The sequence below is a fragment of the Eleginops maclovinus genome, chromosome 19, assembly GCF_036324505.1.
Source record: "Eleginops maclovinus isolate JMC-PN-2008 ecotype Puerto Natales chromosome 19, JC_Emac_rtc_rv5, whole genome shotgun sequence".
Taxonomy (NCBI): Eukaryota; Metazoa; Chordata; class Actinopteri; order Perciformes; family Eleginopidae; genus Eleginops; species Eleginops maclovinus.
This window is the reverse complement of record NC_086367.1, coordinates 13,146,953-13,166,705: the sequence shown is the minus strand read 5'-3', so window position 1 is coordinate 13,166,705 and position 19,753 is coordinate 13,146,953. Positions and strand designations below refer to the sequence as shown.

General features: G+C 40.7%; 2 protein-coding genes across 3 annotated transcripts; one reads left to right on the top strand and one right to left on the bottom strand.

Moving 5' to 3' along the window:
- Positions 1 to 21: 21 nt before the first annotated feature.
- dhrs7 (dehydrogenase/reductase (SDR family) member 7) lies at positions 22 to 5,359 on the top strand. The gene is made up of 7 exons (XM_063909298.1): positions 22 to 1,031; positions 2,028 to 2,180; positions 2,320 to 2,426; positions 2,831 to 3,070; positions 3,616 to 3,738; positions 3,845 to 4,060; positions 4,938 to 5,359. The coding sequence occupies exons 1-7, from the start codon at positions 902 to 904 to the stop codon at positions 4,977 to 4,979; spliced, it is 1,011 nt and encodes a 336-aa protein (XP_063765368.1). The 5' UTR covers positions 22 to 901; the 3' UTR covers positions 4,980 to 5,359.
- pcnx4 (pecanex 4) lies at positions 5,042 to 15,568 on the bottom strand. 2 transcript variants are annotated; one of them, XM_063909296.1, is made up of 11 exons: positions 15,433 to 15,568; positions 13,695 to 14,469; positions 13,409 to 13,588; positions 12,023 to 12,561; positions 11,791 to 11,891; positions 11,489 to 11,611; positions 10,347 to 10,707; positions 8,842 to 8,945; positions 7,278 to 8,383; positions 6,720 to 6,906; positions 5,042 to 6,539 (listed from the first exon to the last, which is right to left on the bottom strand). In XM_063909296.1, the coding sequence occupies exons 2-11, from the start codon at positions 14,390 to 14,392 to the stop codon at positions 6,288 to 6,290; spliced, it is 3,651 nt and encodes a 1,216-aa protein (XP_063765366.1). In that variant the 5' UTR covers positions 14,393 to 14,469; positions 15,433 to 15,568; the 3' UTR covers positions 5,042 to 6,287. The 2 variants fall into 2 exon arrangements, with proteins under 2 accessions (XP_063765366.1, XP_063765367.1); XM_063909297.1 differs by lacking the exon at positions 15,433 to 15,568 and adding an exon at positions 14,944 to 15,083.
- Positions 15,569 to 19,753: the final 4,185 nt, after the last annotated feature.

Genomic DNA, 19,753 nt, shown 5'->3' with positions numbered 1-19,753 from the left:
GCACATTTGCACGTGTGTTATGCATACCATATCCATAAATACAGATTCCTTCTATTTCAAAACAGGATAGCGTAAGACAAGAATATTGCATTTCTTGTTAAAAAAAAATTGTCATTGTATATGTTTTGAATAAAGTTGGTTAAAAAAAGGACATCTTTTAACGTAAGCGCTACAGACGGAGGACCCGGATGTTGCAGGTTGCGTACTAGAAAACATGACATCATCCCTGAGTTGAGGCTTCTCAGGCTGCGCAGTAGGCATGTATGCTGGAAAACATAAACTGATATATCCTGATATAGCTTGTACTTTACAGGACCTACATCTAGTTTTAAAGGTCCTGTGTTAAGCATTTATTGTCATCTAAATTTTTCTGCAAAAAGACCCTCCTAAATCTAACACACTGGATCGTTAAGATGTTTATTTCAGATTGAGTCGTTTCTAAATGATCCATATTCTATTAGTATAGGGTCCTATTGTACTTACATTATTGTAATGAGAAGGGGAAGAGTGGGGGTTGTTGATGGGGTCAACACATTTAATTTTCCCCAGGTTCTTCTTCGAAGAATATGTGGTCATTACGGAATTTGCTCAGGAAATAGAGACTCATGTAGCCTAAATACGACCTAAAACATCCACTGAATTGCCTTTATAATTTTGATTTATTGATATATAATAATCCCAAGTCAGATGGGACTTGCTTCACATACTTAATGTTAATTTATCTTAATGCTGGCTGGCTGGTGATTCTTTTAAAACTGACATCCGCCGAGCTTTAGTTTTGAAAATATCCAAGCGGAAGTGACGTATTATCCTTTAGCTGCAGTATTGTTTTGGCTGAAGCTTAATTATGCAGTAGCAGCTACTGAACTTAAACAATAACTGTATTCATTTATTTCAACCAATGGACTGTTGCATGGTAACTGCACTGTGGAGTTTTGCATCAGTTTATGCACTTCTTCACTTCCTGTGCTTTATTTTCGCGGATGCAGACTTCACTCTGCTGTGGTCGAGTCTGTTCGGACACAGACCAGGTGAGTTAACCTTTCATAATGACTCCTAATGATGAGTCTTGTTTTCCTTTTAACAAACAATGAAATGTATATGTGTGAAATTAAAGCTGTTAAAGTCATGATGAAGATACTTCTCATTTCCAAGTTCTCGTTGCAAAATGTCCACCGTTAAAGAATTACCAGTTAGCTGTTTATGTGTGACCTATGTGCTCTACTGAGGTCCTCAGAGATCAGAACTCCACTTTTATTTAGCCTTACAGATTTCTCAATCCTCCAAGTTCAAGTGATGCACATCAAGGATTAATTTTCACATGTTTTCCCATATCAACAAACTTTGCTGAGTATGACATACATTTTGTCAAGGGTGTGACTTTTTATTTGATTTTGTTAGCTAAAGCAAAGACTCTGACCTTAACCCCTAAAGGTCAACAATTTCCACATTTAAAATACTACCACTACTGCCAGTATATTTACTAGTAAGGTTTTTTGAACTCCCAAATGTCAATATCTTATCAACCACAAAATTCCAGCTAAGGTTGGGCTATAATTGCTCCTGATGGAGTATGTGTAGGAATCATTTTTCTGTGGCGACCAAGGTTGAACAAGTCTTAACTTTATACTTTTGGAATTTGCCATTTAAGAAATGCTTCTAATTTTTGAACTGATCATGTACGTTTTATAATGAAAACATTCTTCCCTGCAAATATTTACTACTGCTTTCAAATAAATGTTGTTGAATAAAAAGAAAAAATTTCGGCAGAAAATAAATGTTACTTTCCACACACATGGGTCACAAAAAAAAAAACCTTGATTCATTTTTCTTGTATATATATATGACTTGTTTCTCTGGAATTATTTTGTCAAAATTAGGTTAAAAAGACAAATATCTGTCCTTATTTTACTATGGATGTTCATGTACTGCTAGGATAACAGATTCAGTGGTCGTCTATCCTCTTTTTAAACAGAGTTATGATGATGTCGAGTACAGCCTAACATTTTTTTCCTGTTGTTAACCAGAGAATAAGCTGAAGGGTCTGGTGGTGTGGATCACAGGAGCCTCCAGTGGTATTGGAGAGGAGCTGGCCTATCAGCTGGCAAAGTGCGGCTCGTGTCTCATCCTGTCTGCACGGCGTGAGGATGAGCTGAATAGAGTGAAACGTGGCTGTTTAGGTGAGGAAAGTTTAAAAGTATTTTTTTTAGCAATTGTAATGACTGGTTTAAAAATCCAATTGCAGAGCATTAATTGTAATTTCATTCAGTCTTCCTTAGTTCTGACTAGCTCAATTCTTTCTGTCATTTACTCCACAAGAGCGCTCCAACCTCCAGGATGTAGATGTACTTGTTCTTCCACTTGATTTGTTGGAGAGAAGTTCGCATGAGGAAAAAACCAAAGCTGCTATTCAGTTCTTTGGACATGTGAGTCTATTGCAATTACTCTTATAATATAATTTGTTGTCATACTGCAAGTGTTTCACTGCAACAGGATCATTTCTATTTCATTATCAAAGCTATCCGTTAGGAGAAGATAATTCTTTAGTTTCTTGTTTTTAGCTGGTGATATTGTTATTATGTTTCCTTTAATAATGAGTTAAAATAAATTCAAATATTCAAGTGTCTGGATTTGACTTCTATTATAGACATCATCTTCTTTTGTTTGAAGGAAAGTGTATTCAATCCTTAAATATTTTATTTGAATTATTCCTTAAACTCAAAATTGACTATGACCAAGTCAAAGCAGTCTCTTCATGCATTTTAATTTAAAATTAATTAAAATCATGCTGTTGTCCTATTCTCTGGTTTTGTCCACTTTTCCTCTTCAGATTGATGTCCTAATTAACAATGGGGGCCGAAGCCAGCGCTCTCTGTGCTTGGAGACCAGTTTTGATGTGTATCAGGCTCTGATGGAGCTCAACTTCCTGGGTACGGTCTCCATCACCAAGCAGGTGCTGCCTCACATGACGCAGCGAGGCAGCGGGAGCATTGTGACCGTCAGCAGCGTGGTCGGCATTGCCGGGGCGCCCCTGGCAACAGGATACTCTGCCAGCAAACATGCTCTTCAGGTGACGTGAATACATTTGCTGTTATTGCATGTGTTGTTGTTATATTATGTGGTACAATGCACACACTTCAACAGAAGTATTTACTATCTTTATTATAACTTCTCAATGTCAATATATGATTCAAAAAACTGGAGCAACTGCAACACCTGAGGATCAATATAAGTACATCTGATTCTGAGATAGCACCTGTTGGATCAGAGCCAAAAAAGTCACAACACTTTCTGATTTAATTTTGCCGGCGTATTCAGACTGTGTATTCATGTTTTTAGGATGCTTTTTTAAAAACTTTATTTTCCTTTTTCTTGGACAACAAATACAGTGTCAAAGACAGAAAAACAGGTGTGCAGGTTGTGAATTATTTTTTAAACCCCCCCCCCCAGAATAAGACAACATTAAGGATGCTTATTTTAATCACAGAAGAGCAGGTGTGGTTTATCTGGATCCCTACTTAACTTTAATAGTTTTATACGTGATACCTTTTACAGACGATTAGCTGTCCAGGCCTTTGTATGTACTACAGCTGATTGTTACTGTATTGTTTACAGGGTTTCTTTAATTCCCTTCGGAGTGAGCTGTCTGACTTTCCGAACATACTTATCAGCACCGTGCTGCCCGGGCCTGTGCAATCACAGATTGTCCAAAATGCCTTCACAGAGGAAGTGACAAAGGTATTCAGTAAAGAGCTTTTGATTTTTAACACAGTGCTGTGTAATATGACCATAGCTATTTCAGTAGTGCGTTTACAATATCACATTTTCCTTCTCTTTTCCTAAGCCTGTGACTGCGGCTGGTAACCAGGAGCACAAGATGCCAACCAGTCGCTGTGTGCGTCTAATGCTGGTGGGAATTGCAAATAATGTGAAGGAAATGTGGATTGCCAATCAGCCCTTCCTCCTGTTTTACTACACCTGGCAGTATGCTCCCACATTTGCGTGGTTCATCACAAACATCTTGGGCAGAAAAAGAGTGCAGCATTTCAAAGCTGGTCTGGTAGGTATTTAATAACATTTTAGGAAAACTATGTGCACAAGGTCAATATAATATGTGTTCAACCAAGCCTATTTTCACCATTCAGAGCCTAGCTGATATAATCCTAGGTAGAGATCTATTGAACCAAACACGTGGAAAGGACCACCTGGGTGTACCATGCGTCTGTAGGACCTTCAAAAATAGCTCTGTTCTATTTCTGTATTATTTTTCATTTAAAAAATGTATTTACACCTGGTCAAATTCAGATAAAAATGATGACTGGTCAGAAGCTCTCACATGATGAGCTGTTTTTGTGTATTGGGCCTTGCTATTGCATTGGGTACGGTTGACCTTGCTCTGTTTGAATTGGTACCGGGGCATTCTCACTGTGTCAAAGGACTTAAAATACTTGAACAAAGCAGAAGGAGGCAGACACTATGCAGAGCTGTGTCTTAACAGCTGGGGGCCTCAGCTGTTACTGACCTTGCTTGACTCTAAATGGAAGACAACGGTGGCTGGGGTATAACAGTGAGAATGACTACCTCCCTGCGGTGCCGACTGACTGACCAGTGTGCCTGTTGGCCTCTGCTGGACAGTGACAGCTGGGGGCCGCAAAGAAAGGTCATGTTCCAACTGGCCAGACATTGCAGCGTCACATGCTTGTGCTTCTGTAAGGACTGGGACGCATACTCATGACAAAAGAAAACTACAAAAAGACGAAATCAATATTTATCCTAAACAGTGAAGTCACTGGTGTTTAGGCAAAATGACAGCCCTGCTTGTGACTACCACACAACACTAGTATTACAAATGTCACCAGTGCATGCAGATAGTTTTCATGTTGGAATTTCACGTACAGTGGTCAAACAGAACTAACAGCTAGCCGTTTGTTTTGCAGGATGCAGACTCTGCATACTTCACCAAGCCCAAGACCTCCTGAGAGTCACATTGTCAAGAGGAAACATGTTTATTGCATTCCTGATGTTCGACCTTCAATTGTAATGGGTTTCTACAGAATATAGGTGTCTTTGCTTTCATCTTAAAGGAAAATATTTAACGGCACAACTGGTTTTAAGCAGAACCAAGGCAGGGTGTAGTAAAAATAATCACCACATTACTTTTTTTCATTATGCTTACCTCTCTGATGTAAAGTAAACCCTATACTTTGCCCTTACTTTACTATACTTGATTTTAAGGTAACACGCATCTCATATAATGTGAAACTTGTGCCGAAAGCCTACATGAATGTAAAACATAAGAATGTAATTGGAAACTAGCACAAACCTTTTGGATGACTAATAAAAAAAAATGTTTGGATTATTTCTTCTGCCCACGCAAGGTTCTTTAGTAAAACAGTAACACTTTTTTTTCTGCCAAGCTATTTTATTATAAGTTTATACCAGTAAACATATAAAAATCAACAATATGTACAAGAGAATATGGACAAATTCATTTAACTTTTCATTCTAAATTGTAAACAAGTGGGTTGTAAACAAAACTATAGCACTAAACACCTTACACACATACAGCAAGACATACCCAAGGCACATCCTTGATATTTTAACAAAACATTACAATTCTCCTCCTTTTCTTTGTGGACATAAATGGGATCACCTGAACATTTTGAAAACTAAGCATTAAAACCAGAGGTATTCTGCAGGTGTCATGTAGAAGGGAGGAGGGCAAATAGATTCACTTTCTTTTTAAGCACAGACATCTATAAACAAACCACAAAGCATATGCTTCTCTGGAAACCCATGAGGGATCTTTTTTTTCCTTTTGTAATGTGCTGTTCTAGGAGGTAGTTCACACTGTCAGTTAAAATGTGTTTACAACATTTTTCCACTTGCAGGAGAGTATACAGTGGTGATGCCACTGCTCTTCCTCTGTAGTGCAGGAAATTAAGGAACCCCACAATTCTTTAACTTACTCAAGACAAGTTTTCTCTTTCCTAAGCTGTAGTTTCCACATCAATTTCCTTGTCACCCTTTACTTTTTTTAGGGTAGTACCAACTGAAAAGCATCCTCCGTATGTCCTTAAAGCTTACTCGACAGAGCAGGGCACCATGTACAAAGGCTGAGTTCTGACCGCAGCGGCTTGGGTTTGAATCCGGAAGTTGCCGTCCTTTTTCTGTATCTAAACAATCCAATAAAGGCTTAAAGATGGAAACAAATCTTTTTTTTTAAAAAAGAGACTACTTCTTTACTTTATAGTGTATTCAGCAGAAAAGGCAGAAGAAGCCACAGGTCAGAGGCAGGGGAAGTGAAGAGGGGCTGAGGAGTAAATGGGGTATCCTAGAGGGGGATCAGCTGCCTGAACAGTTAAGTTCCTTAGCATGAAGGGGTGAGCCTGGATGCTGTAACGCTCCTCGTCGTCATTGGTGGCATACAGGAGCTCCCAGGACAGGTTTGCCCACTGGCCTCGCACCCCCTCTCCATTCAGACGACCCACCTGCACCAGCTGCTCCTGCAGGGAGAGGACTCGCCCTGTGTACGTACCCTGTGCACACAATCATACATTTTAAAAAACACAAGATTGGCTCTAAATTGCAATAATTTTAAATACCCTAAGTTGTTTTTCAATGAAAGAATAAAATGCTGCAGGTAAGGTATCAACAGAGGTCCTTTCACGGTTTTGTAACTTGGCAGGATGTTAAAAAGGACTGGTGCATGTTATTACCATAGCGAGGTCATGTCCTAGAGAGAATAGGAAAGGTTTCTCCTGAAGGACGCTGTCATGCCAGCCTTTCTCTGTCACCAGGCCGATGTACCAATCCCTTTCATATTCCTCCAAGGTGCTGAATAATTCCTCAGGGGACTCCATGGGCCCTAGACTCGCTTGATCAAACAGCAGCTTGAAACTGAACCTGAAGGCGGACAAAGCCAAGTTAAATGTAAATCTTTTTTCCGCTACTTAGACATTAGACATATAGCTCAATTAACTGGTTATATAAAAAAGAAACAAGTCACAGGATTAGACATCTAGCTCAAAGGTTGGATCCGAGATGGAATGGCATAAAACACAAAATATGTATTTTCTTTAATAATTTACCTCTATTTGTATTATTATCATGCTTACTTAATATCTTAATCAATATATAACTACTAATTAAAATGTCATATAGTTGCTTTTTTATTTCTGCTTTTCTTTCTTTTCTAAGGAATAACCACTATAAGGATTCCATTCCATTCCATCAGTCTTTAAAAAAATGTTGAGACTTGTATCTGCCACTGTTACCTGAAAGCCTGAAGTGCAAGCTGGTAAAGTTCTTTACTTGAGGAGAGCCAGTCGAGTCCTTCAGTCCACGGTATGTCTCCACAATAGAGTCTATAGACGTGACTGGGACTGGTGAAGGCAGACTCTGCCCCCACTGATATGAGACATGAAAGTGCAACCTGTGCATGCAGCTCTTTCAAAGCTTCATCCTCCTTCAGCGCTTTGGTCATGTGCTCCGAGGTCTCGCCCTGAACAACAGCCCCAAACTGCCCTAAGCTGAACCGAAACCAGTCCTCAGGAAACAAAGGCCTGAGCTGCAGCAGGCGGGATGGCAGCAAAGGTGCAGTCCTCCACCCTGTCGGTAGGTTGAACACCTCCGACTGGGAGCAGCTGAAGTTCAGCAGAGGGAGAGAGCCAGGACTGTCTCGGAAGACCTCAGGGTTACGCCCTTTATCCACGGCGGGCATCCCAATGCCCAGACCCAAAGGCTGCAGAGGCTGCAGAGCAGAGAGAGCCATGTTTTCAAAAAGGCTGTCCATCTCCACAGAGCCTGGCAGGGAGGCGCCAGTCTGCAGCGCCGTGAGTCCGGGCTGGGCCTCTGCGGTCACCAACGCAACTGTCCGCCTGGCTGGTTGAGGACCAAATAAGTCATCCTCATCTGACCAGTCCCCAAAGGAGGTCAGACTGGAGCTGTCCTGTCTGAATCTGAGAGAAGACACGTTGGATTCCACCACAACAGCCTCAGGTGGCTGGTTACAAGTTGTCTGGGCAAATTGGGAGGACTGGGACTTCCTACCTCCAACCCCGGGCCCTTCTTCACCGCTCCATAGAAATCCTTTATGCTTCTGCACACAGTACCTGAGAAGCAACCAGACCAGTGCTTTCAGAAAGTCATCCTGAAGCTTCCTCAAGTTGTCATGAGAGTCGATGATGCCTGAGAGCACATTTCGGGCGTCAGAGTAGACCCTCACTGTAAGGGCAGCACAAGGAGTGAGGGCGTTCCCCCAGTGCATGTTAAAGGCCTGAGTGAAACCAAGCCGCTCAGGACGCTCGAAAGCGGCCTCGAACACCTCGTCAACCCTCCGTGCCTCCACCGTGTGGCAAGATGTCTCCTGCAGCTCCAGACCCTGTAACAAACCACACATGTAATCTCGTAAAGGACTGCTGAGGAATATGAGTTTAACACCAACTTTAAAAAACTCACTATAATCCGAGTCTCATTTATCCAGCTTTATGCTTAGATGCATATCTACTTAAACTTTTTAACTAAAACCAGCAAGCCTGTGCAAGCTTGAAACTTCTCATAATAAAGGTTTTCGCAAAGCGTTTGTTGAGTAGTGAACATATGAATGGATTAATTACACTTGGATTATACAGCACAAGTTGTGTGTGAGTCTAAACTGGTGTTGAGATATAGTTTTGTGTTGAACTGACGTTTACTTACTTTCATGTAAAGCCTTTTATTTATTTTTTTATTCTTTGTTCACAAAACTAGTTTTCTTGGAGAATTTGAGGTAACACGGTTAATTGAAGGTCAATTTGGGGTGAAGTTTTACTAAAATAGATATGGAGAAAGACACCGTACCTTAATGTTGACTGTACAGTAGCCATATCCTCTCTCCAGGATCATTATCCAAACCATACGGTCCTGAAAGCGCCCAAGAAAATGAGAGCCTGGGGCTAAAGAACCTACAGAGGGGGAAGAACATCATCAGCCATCCATGCCGCTAACATGTAAAGATGTGATCTGTAAGTCGAGAGCAGAGAAATGGTGCACGTTCTTTTCATTTCGCATCAGCCCTGTGTCCCTCAGTAGAACATTGCTACTGGATCAGCTGCAGGGAAACGCGTACCATCACAGTCGCACAGGAAGGTCATGATCCTGTTTTAACTGGCTGACTGCACAGAGATCTAAATATTACATCTTTCTTAGCCTGAGCTTTCCATTAGTCTCTGAAAACGCAGGCGGAAGACAGACGTTTATTTCAACTCAGATGAACAGAAATGAAAGAAGGTGATGGAGGCTTTTGTTTAAAGTTCGCTAATGCTTGCTTTGCTCAAGAAAGAAAAATGTCATGTCCCATAACGACATCTCAGAATAGTCCTAGCCGCTACCTCATGATGGGAAGTGACAAGATGGGAAGACTCCTTTCCCGCTCACTGCCCCCAGTGTGAGGAAAGCAGAGAACACTACAAACTGCCATCGTTACACTGCGAGCATCAACCTAACAAGCGCTTGTTCTGAATTATACATCACAGCTACAGCACCCTGAGCTAAGGAATAACAAAATCAAGATTGAGTGATAACATCACCTCAGCAGCGTCATTCAGTTTTGAATCATCACTCCATAAATAATGATTTGCATTGTTTATTGCTCTTTCCCCCTCCTGATGGAGCACAGAACAAAATCCTAGCAGCAGCAGCAGCAGCTCAGTTTGGCCTAAGAGTATTACACGGTTAATGGTGTGGAAACATTTGGATGTAATGAATACAGATCAGAGCTATTTTTTTTGGGTCACTTCACAGGAAGCTCAACTGGATCATACAAGCTCGCATTACTGCCAGCAAAAAAGAGCTGCTCACAACAACATTCCTCTTATTAATAAACCATACGAGGCGATGGTTCACTGCACCCTGAACAGCAAACTGTCCCTACTTGACCCATAGGAGGATTCAGTCACTGCAATTATAGCACCGTCAAACCACACTGTATAATAATAATTATTATTAAATTAATAATAATACAATTAACATATGTTGTGAATATTGTTGGAGCTGTATACTGGTGTTGTACTGCTGTAGAATGTAAATAATATTTTACTCAAAGCAAAATAAAAAAAGAACGCCACAAAATGCTTTAACTTTAAGATATAATTCTGAACATTGTAATTCTTTCAATTCACGATTTATTGATTTAAAAAAATAAATAAATTCCCAATACATTGATAATAAATAGTTAATTACTTAATATTGATCAAATAGATTTGTTGATGTTGTAAATACAACTATTTCACTATGATTACTTTATTAAAAAACATTTAATGGAAATAAAAAAGACACTATATAGACAGGAGACACATCATGCTTACCCAGTGAGCCTCTCGCGAAGGCGGTCCTCAGAGCAGACGCCAGACTCCCGCTCATCTGCTGGTAGAAGATGGAGTCGGGGCAGGGACAGGCGGTACCTACGGGGCCTGGCCAACTGCGCTGAGGTCTTGGGAACCCCACCAGGAAGATGGGCAGGGTGAAGAGGGGCAGCAGAGGGGCAGAGAGCAGGGCAGACAGGGTCACTACCAGCAGCAGCAGCGGGCATAGGGAGGCGTTCAGGGCCAGCAGGGTCCCAGCCGACTGACGCCGCTGCTTCTTCTCCGTCCAAGATGTCACCAACACAGTCAGGGTGAACTTTAGCTTGGAGAGGAACTGGGTCACTCTGTCGATCAGCAGGCCCACCTGGATAAGACAAACATGCAGAGCACTGATCTACTGAACCACCATCATGTCAGTCGATGTTTGTGTTATGTACATTTAGTTTGAGCTATTGTGTGCTTCATTCCCTTTTTAACTATGTTATTTAAGTTACATTTTTGTTTTTTTCATATCAATGTTTAAGCAAAAGCTCTCAACAGGCCCTGGTAGGCTTTTTGTTTGGCCGAACAGCACCCCTTAGCTGTGATACAATCAAAATAAACGACAGCCTGAATTGACCTATTAACCTATTTTGTTAACAGATAATAATTTTCACAATAAAATAGTCCCTTCTGAGCGTAATGCCTGCACATACAGAGACATCTGCTATGGGGTATACACTAGAAGCTGGCATAACATTTATATTAGTTATAATAATAATAATAATACTAACAACAACAACAACAACAATAGCAAATGATTCATTTTTTATGTCTGCAAGTTTATAACCATTCACATATTCTTACTAGTCTTCAGTTACCTAGCATTATCACTTTGTACCTGTTCTTCACTTAATGAAAAAAAAGTTGCGTATGTTGGTCAAAAATGGTGTCAGTACCAACAGTGATTTTCAAAGTTTCAGTTTAAAGCAAGCTGCAGCCAAAATGGATCAGACAAATGTTGTTAATGTTTAAAATCCCATGCATGTCATCAGTTAAGAGCGCTGTTCAGAGCTACAGTAAGAGATGTGGCGGCACTGGGAAAATGTAGGCCTGCAGATTATAATTTTGGGTGGAAATAAGATGTGAACGAATGTTGACCTCACCAGCAGAAGCTGAACTCCAGTGCCAAGGTTATCCCAACCTGGCAGTACGCTGTTTCCAGCTGCAAGACGCACCAGGACCACCACCACCATCTGCAGCAGAGCCTCTTCTGAGTTCTGCCACACCTGCACGGCAACAAAGAGCAAGCTTTACAATCAAGCAATTTCAGGGATGTGTGAATGTCGTTGATGGCAAAATTTAGATAGATACTTTAATGATAAGGTCTTCGAAGGGGAAAGTTTGTTTTTGCATGTTATGTCCACATTAATACACAGCTTGTTAGCAAGAGGGAGAGTGAACATACCAATCTGAAGGCTCGTGTAAACCCCACACTGAGGGACACCCTGTGGAGCAGCTGAAGAGATTTGTCCATAGACAGGAAAGCAATCATTGCAAATGGAGAGACTGCGAAGTAAAACACAGAGCTATTTAAAGTCTGAAACACATTCACATTAAAGCCATGTGGTTTTCTCTCCTGACAGAGATCTAAAGCATGGAGAACATCAGACTTAAAACACTAATTATAACAAGCTCACCGAGATAAAGAAGGACTCTTCTGATTGCTGCAGCAATATATAAACCTCTGCTCCTCTGCTTGAAAGTCTGCACACTGGTCATGCCTTTAGGGTACAGGGGATTAAGTAAAACCCCTCCAAATACATATGCCCCCTGGATTTCTCGGAGAGTCCAACAGAGGCAAAATAGTCCAAGGAGGAGGTAGCTGACAGGACCTTGAGGTCCTGTAACCAAGCCCTGGGGCTGAGCTGAACCGAGGAAGTGATGCAGCAGCCCCGCCTCTGCCATCGCCACCAGAAACAGGCTCAAATATAGCAGGAGCTCCCTGCAGCCCAGATTCCAGCCAAAGGAACTGGGAGGAGGAGGTGGCGACCCCCCTTTGCTAAAACCAGGGTCCCCGAAGGCTGCTCTGGAACGTCTGCAGAGTGTGCCAACCTGGCTGAGGTCCAGGCTCAGCAGAAATCCCGTGGACACGGAGAAGAGAACCACACCCAGTGTTGATGGGATGAAGTAATTGGACACAGCTACGCTGGCAGATATGGCGAACATCAACAGCAGCCTATGGGACAGCATTCACAAAACAAGGCACGGATGATGATACACAGGCTAATGGAGGCCTAGACTCCCAGGTAACACATCTAACTAATTTAGAGGACACATCTTTTTTAGTAGTGCATTAGGTTTCACATCCTCTTTTGTCTGTCGCACCCCGGCAAATGTAATGCTATTTAATGCTTGCTCCTTGTAGATGTTCATGTGAACTTTTTCACCCATACCACGCAGCAAATAGTCTAACAGTGCTAGAGGATGTAACTATGGCATGTTAGGTCCATTGCTCTGGAGAAAAGCAGAAAGCAGCAATACCGAAAGCTACCGATACCCAATTTGCCAGGCATGTTTTGAGCACTGCATTATTAATGTAAACAAACTCTGTGTTTCGTTCTTATTTTTGAGCAAAAGCTTATTATTTGAACCGTAATATATCTACGTCTCAGGCACACAATAATAATAGATTTATATGAAATAGGTGGAAATTAGATAATGTGCATAGTAATGGTTCCGGAAAACTACATATTTAAAGTAAGAGCAAAGAGATTAAATTAAATTGAGGATGAATAAACTTTATAGGGAAAATTTGATCTAATGTTACAATTGCAAATGTCCCAAACTTCAAAAAAGCATTAAATATGGATGATAAACACAGATTCACACACTACTGTACTAGATATATAATATTCAAAAACAACCATAGCTTTCATCAGAGCCTGATATATTTCATGTTTGTTGTTTATGTAATTTCTACTTTCAGATCTACTAAATTCATTCATTTTAACTGACACAAAAATAACAACATCAGAGCCAAACTGCTGCTGAAGGCTAAGGCTGAATCCTGTTCTTTGTGTTACCTGAGGTTGCTGGACATAGGTGAGCCTCCTAAGCCAAAAACAAGAGCCTGCTCCATGCCCCAGAGGAGCAGAGCATCCAGGGGAGGGAGTATACCCAGCGCCCACAGCAGAGGTAGGAAGAGGAACAGAACATGGAGAACCTGGCTGGCCAGTTGGAGCTCAGGAACAGGGCCCGAGAACCTAAATCAGAACAAGACATGGAGATTCATTATGGCAGCAAGCACTGAAAATATATTCTATATGAAAACATCTAAATTAAGCAGAAAGCTGTTTTGGAGTTGCTCACCTGCCAGCCAAGTCCACTGAAATAAAAATAAAAATGTAGAGGGGCCGGGTGAGCGGGGTGATCTCATAAGTGTCCTGTGCGTGGAAAGTGGCCGTCTCTGTGGCTGTGTTCACAATGAGGGAGTACTCTGCTATACACAGTGTCACCCAACTCAGAACAAAGACGACCAGAGATACTCCGATGCTGCCGTAGAGAGCGGTCAGTCTTCCAAGGAACACATACCATGTCCCAAAGCCACAAAGCACCCCGGCTAGTACTGTGTGCAGCACCACATTCAGTCCAAACCTCTTCCCTGGCGCAATAAATCTGACTGTCTCTGGGCTGACACAGTGGGTGAATTCCACTTCCTCTTCATCTACGAGGATGTTGGGCGCACCTAGTCTCTCCACCGTGCCATTCCTCCGGGCAGCATAAAATGCCAGGGCCTGGACACCCGCCGCAGCCCCGAACATAAGCATGCCAGCGAGCACTGTGGCGTGGAGCTCCTGCAGCAACTGCAGCTGGCAGAGCAGAGTACCAATGCCCCCAAAAAGCCATGGTGTCAAGAACAACACTGCCTGATTGACGTAAACATAGGGTGGGGCACAGTAGCCCAACTTGAAACGTGGACCCCCCAACACCGTCTGGGGGAAGCGCTTCCAGAAGAACTCCTGCTTGTACTCATTAAGAAGGGGCACATCTGGCCCCATTCTGACCATTCCCGAAGGGGTGGCAGGTCATCTCCATCCAGCTGTAGGTGGGGGTCCATTCATCGTACCATACAGAATGAAGGTATCTGCAATAAAGCACACCTTCAGTTAGGCAATGTAGAAACAATTATTACAAACAAGATAGGCCCTCATACAATCATCACTGTCATACAACAGTTACACAGGTCTGTGCCTCTAATGTTGTCACATCATACAATCTTAAGAAATATGACAGTAGTGATTCAACAGCAAAAGGGACACAACTCCTAAAGTTAATAATATAACAATGTAACTTTTTTAAACTGCATTATACTGTCAACTATTTTAGCAGTGTTCTTGGATGATTTTAATACAGCTCTCATAATATAAAGGAATACCCCAGTATACTTTAACCAGTGGTTCATATGAAGTGAGCACTAAATGTGAATAATAAGCTTATTCCATTTATCTCATTACTTATTTGTAAACAAAATAAATAATTGTTAAGCCATTTACTAACAACAGGGAGAGCCATGAACCAACACCAGGACAAACAAAAGCCCAACTTCTTTGGCACCTACCATCATCTTCATCAATCTGTAAAGTTAAGTTGTCAGAGCATCCCTGAAACTCTAGTTACTCGGTTTGTTTAAGTTGTCGTTAGCACATTGGATTAAAAGCTTCAACTGAGAATGCGTGTTTTAAAAGCCAAGAATCGAAAATAACCTTTTGTTTAAAATGCATAACACAAAATAAGAGAGAACACAGCAACAGCTGCTGGGTTACCATATAAACACAGAGGCAGTAGCTTGTGGGTGCGCTAACGTGGGCTAACCTGTTCAAGCTAGTCCCCAAGAGAATATATAACCAAGTGATCGCCATTAGTGATACATTAACCGATTACTGGATCTCTCTGGCTGTTCTCATCTTTTCACGTTAGCTAGCTATATTATTGTTAGCTAGCGATGCCAGCAAGTCTTTGCAGCTTGACTGTGCGTTAGCCTGCTATCACAACAGGTAAATAAGAGCAGACTAGCATCCTGCAACACACGGATGGGAGGTAAACTTACCATTAGCAGCAGAATAACCAACCGCAGGTACTCTTGGTGTAAAAGTGGCGATATATGATGTATTATGATTAAACAGGCAGATATTGCCAGCATCAGCTGCGAGCTAACCGCCTGAAAGCCAAGCAACATGAGTATGATACACAAACAGATTGAGAACCAATAGGAGTGGAGAGTAGGGGAGAGCGCGTCCTCCAGTTGGTTTAAAAAGTATAAGACCCGCCTACACAACACAACCCACGCCCCTTCAACTACACACGTTTTTAAAACAAAAGAAAACAACACAGATACATGTTATTGTGTTTCAAACGAAAAAGGAACTGGGGGTGGGGTTCTAAAGACAACAAGAGTGACACAGATCATCCAGATGTGTTCAACAATAATAGCAGTAAAACACTGGTTTATAGCGTAGAGATGTGATGCTGCGAATTGAACGGACTGTAACTATAGCCACGCTTGGTGTGCAGAGGGTTAAAAACGGCCCCAAAAATGTTTGGCACTCTGACGTGTTCACCGTTGTTGTATGCATAGGTGAATGAAGAATTTCTTAGATATTTTTGACACTCTCTAAGTTGTTCTTCAAATAAAAATGGCCATTAAGTCAATGTGTACCACGAAAAGCTGGAACACAATTAAGATTAAGCCTGGGGCCCACTGATAAAAGTTTCCAATATTTATATATTTGCAGTATAACTGTCCTGATTTCCCGAAAACAATCCGCATCGTAATTGTTGTTTTGATTATAAAAACACAAAAAAGAACTATACACAGAATTCTGAAACGTGCAGTATCAACAACAAAAGTCCGGACTGCTGTAGTATTGATTATAATTATTGATTGATAATGTATTCACTTCTTGAATATTGCATCTGTTAATGGTGGAGCTCCTTATAATGACTTTTAATACATAAATATGTGCTTAGTTACTTTCCATACCTGACTGTTGGACAACCAAAACAAAAAGGAACCAAAAAGTGATAACTGACTAATATAATTTGGAGTCAATATACTAATGGTAAATATTGAGAGAAATTTAGATTTATTTGGGCTTTTGGAGTTATTTGATTATTCCCTGTCAATTGGGGCTTCTAAAGACACAACATTTAATAAGGAATATGAATTGCATTGCTTGAAATACCAATGAATACCAAAAAAAGCTACTGCACACTGGGTTTATAACCATAAAACACACAAAAAATGTATTGATTTCATGAAGTCAAAGGCAAGGCAAGTTTATTTATATAGCACCTTTCAACACAAGGCAATTCAAAGTGCTTTATAAAAGTTAAAGACATCTTAAGTATAACATAACTTTTATACTTAATGTCTTTAACTGTCAATATTATAAAGTACAATAAAGTAGCCACATTTAACGTACGGCACAAGAAACTGTCAGTTTCCTTTGTGAGTGTGAATCACAGTAAACTGTACCATCAGGGCTCTACCAAACTGTATTGTTTGAAAAATTGATCAAAATACCTGAATACACTTAGGCCTACCTGAAAATGGCAGACAACCCTGCTAAAAAAAAAAAAAAACAGATTTACACCGGACAATGAAAAGACCATTCCTCTTTACAATCATAATTACATCAAATTACACATCCCAAGGGCTTGTTAATCCCTCCTCTCCGAATCATTTTTCAACCTCCCACTCGTCAGGGTATTTAAATCCTGAACCTAATGCGCTTAGATGACCCCAAAAACTGACATAAGATTAGAAATATTAATATTATATTCTTAAGCCTTGTTATCATGTTCCTAAAACTAAAAGATTAAATCTATGTATTTTATTATTTCATTATAATGAAAGTGGTTGCGTTCAAGTGTCTACCCTCAAACAACGTTGATTTATTTAGAGAAAAGGAGTGCTAAGAGGAGGATCATGAAGTGATCAACTAAAAAGGCCATAATATCAACACAAAGAAAGATAATAATCTGGAGATTACATTGTTGATGTTGTTGTTATTCTTCAGTGGGGCTGAGGGGATAAGTGTAAGCAGGAGGTTGTGTTTCCTCGTCATCTTGAAAAAGCAATCTCTTTTTCTGCGTAGGACACAATAAACCATAACAACAGAGAAGCCCTTCAGTCACGACAACATGCATCGCACCCTGTAATCCTCCCATAGCACCACTTATTTAAAATCATTGCTCCATCTTTTTTTTTATAGCTGCCTGATGAAGATAATCAACTTGAATTAGGATAAGAGACATTAAAGGAGAAACACAAATGCAAATGTCATGAAATAAAAAAAGCTGATACCAAATTGGCTACAATCTACGAAAAGCAATCCATTTGACGGGGCTCTGAAAATGGATTCTCTTTGAATATACGCGAAAATTGGGTGTTTTCTGCTGTTTGGTTATCGGTAACCGTGTTTGCGCCCATTTTAACCAACAACACACAGTGTGATTGAAATAATGTGATTAATGACACACAAGTTCAATAATGGGATAAGTCCAGAAATGAAAAACAGTTTAGATTTAATGCTGTCCTCAAACATATCTACACAAAATAAAAGCATTTTCCTTTTCAGTCTAATTGTCACTACATTCTTTTATCTGTATTTCCTCTCCTTTCACTCTTCTAGGGAGCCTCACAGGAAACAAATTACAGGAAAATGACAGGCGACAACAATAACTCAATGACAGATTTCAAGAGAAGCAATATGGCAAGATTGTTTTTGAAAAGAGGATGTATTTGTGGGGTTGGAAAATGAACTCTGGGACGTAATATGCATCTTTAGAAAACAAAATAATTTATATTTTCATTATCTGAATTGGTTTCCCATCAGCAGTTTAAGTGTGGGCGAAAAGCATATTTTATTTTTACGACAACAATTCCAAGTCAAGTGAGGATGTTGATGTAATTGCAACCTCAATCGAGGCACTTCTAAACTTAATACAAACTGGTAAATGTGTAATGCATAAAGAGTTTAATGTTGTTTATCCATTACACATACCACACATAATGCCTCGATAAGCATTGCACAAGATGCGGTGTTATCTCAGCATCAAACATCAATCAATGTCCTGATCCCTCTCACTTCACCCACAACATCAAGCAACACTGGAACCTGAGTATATAGCGGTGAAAACATGGTCCATTCAGCAATTATTCACAGAGTCTTGGACTAATGGTGCTCTGAATGCACAGACACAGCAAATGTAGGGAGTTAGTGGACCAGAAGTAATGGCCCCATATAGAGCATGTGTTTCTATGTGTGTGTGTGTGTGTGTGTGTGTGTGTGTGTGTGTGTGTGTGTGTGTGTGTGGGGATGGGAAAGGGAGCATCATCTATAACTGATTCCCAACTAGCAAAAACATGTCTAATTATGAATCCAGACTACCACTGTAGAAACTCTTTCCCCTTCCCACCCTCTCTCCTCCTCTCCAAGCCAGGCTCCATATCAGGCAGATGAAAACATAACCTGTCACATTCCATCCCATTAAACCAGCTTCCAACCATGTGGTCTACTCACATGGAGGAGCGAAGAGAGGGAGCGAGAGATATAGACAGAGCGAGAGAGAGAGACTGGGTTCACTCAGGACTGATGAATTATTCACTATCTTTATGTTAATGTCATTTTAATGTTAGAAATACTGACAGATATGCAAAGAGAAGCATACTGTATGTGGTGCTATAAGCCTACACACAGGAATTGCATTAAAAGCTGTTTTATTTTTTTAACATATCCGTACTGCACATACTGTACACAGATATTAAATATGTAATTATCCTTTGAAATACCTAATGCATTAGAGAGCTCTTCCTGAGCCTCCAAATCTGTGCATTAGAGGGTTTTTTCATAATGTTAGTCCATCATCTGCCATTTGATGTCAGGCAGAGCAAGGTAATGACAGTGCACTGTCATTAGCCCCGCTTAATGCTGGGAATTAACACAAATTAAGTGAAGTTAAGTACATGCATTAGAGGAGCTTGTTTGGGGAGAGCTTTTCAATTTTACTGCTGTGTTCATCCAAGGCAGGGAACACAAAACTAAAACATACACACACATCCGCCTTCAGCTGATAAATGACTACCTACAAGGCAAGAGGTACAGTACATTCATAGAGGAGGACTGATTAGCATAGAGAGAGCTAATGGAACTCTAAGGACACCTAGTGGTGGCACCCCTGATCCATAAAGAGTTCAGGTTGGTCAGGGAAGTGTGGTAGATAATGATGCTGCTCCTGGCTTCAATGGATTCAAAGGGATCTCCTTTGGAAAGGGTCATCTATGAAATCTTTGCTTTTGTTAAGGCACATCTTTACCAAACCAGGGTCCCTACTTAATTGTGTATGATGCCTATTGCTTATGGAGT

Bases quoted from the DNA above. Each gene is read 5' to 3' on its own strand.
- dhrs7 (XM_063909298.1), top strand. From the start codon at position 902: ATGGACTGTTGCATGGTAACTGCACTGTGGAGTTTTGCATCAGTTTAT. The intron at 3,739-3,844 runs GTATTCAGTAAA...TCTTTTCCTAAG, and splicing joins TCACAGAGGAAGTGACAAAG to CCTGTGACTGCGGCTGGTAA. The intron at 4,061-4,937 runs GTAGGTATTTAA...TTTGTTTTGCAG, and splicing joins AGCATTTCAAAGCTGGTCTG to GATGCAGACTCTGCATACTT.
- pcnx4 (XM_063909296.1), bottom strand. From the start codon at position 14,392: ATGGTCAGAATGGGGCCAGATGTGCCCCTTCTTAATGAGTACAAGCAG. The intron at 11,892-12,022 runs GTGAGCTTGTTA...TTTACTTCGCAG, and splicing joins AAGAGTCCTTCTTTATCTCG to TCTCTCCATTTGCAATGATT. The intron at 6,907-7,277 runs GTAACAGTGGCA...GTCCGCCTTCAG, and splicing joins CTTGCACTTCAGGCTTTCAG to GTTCAGTTTCAAGCTGCTGT.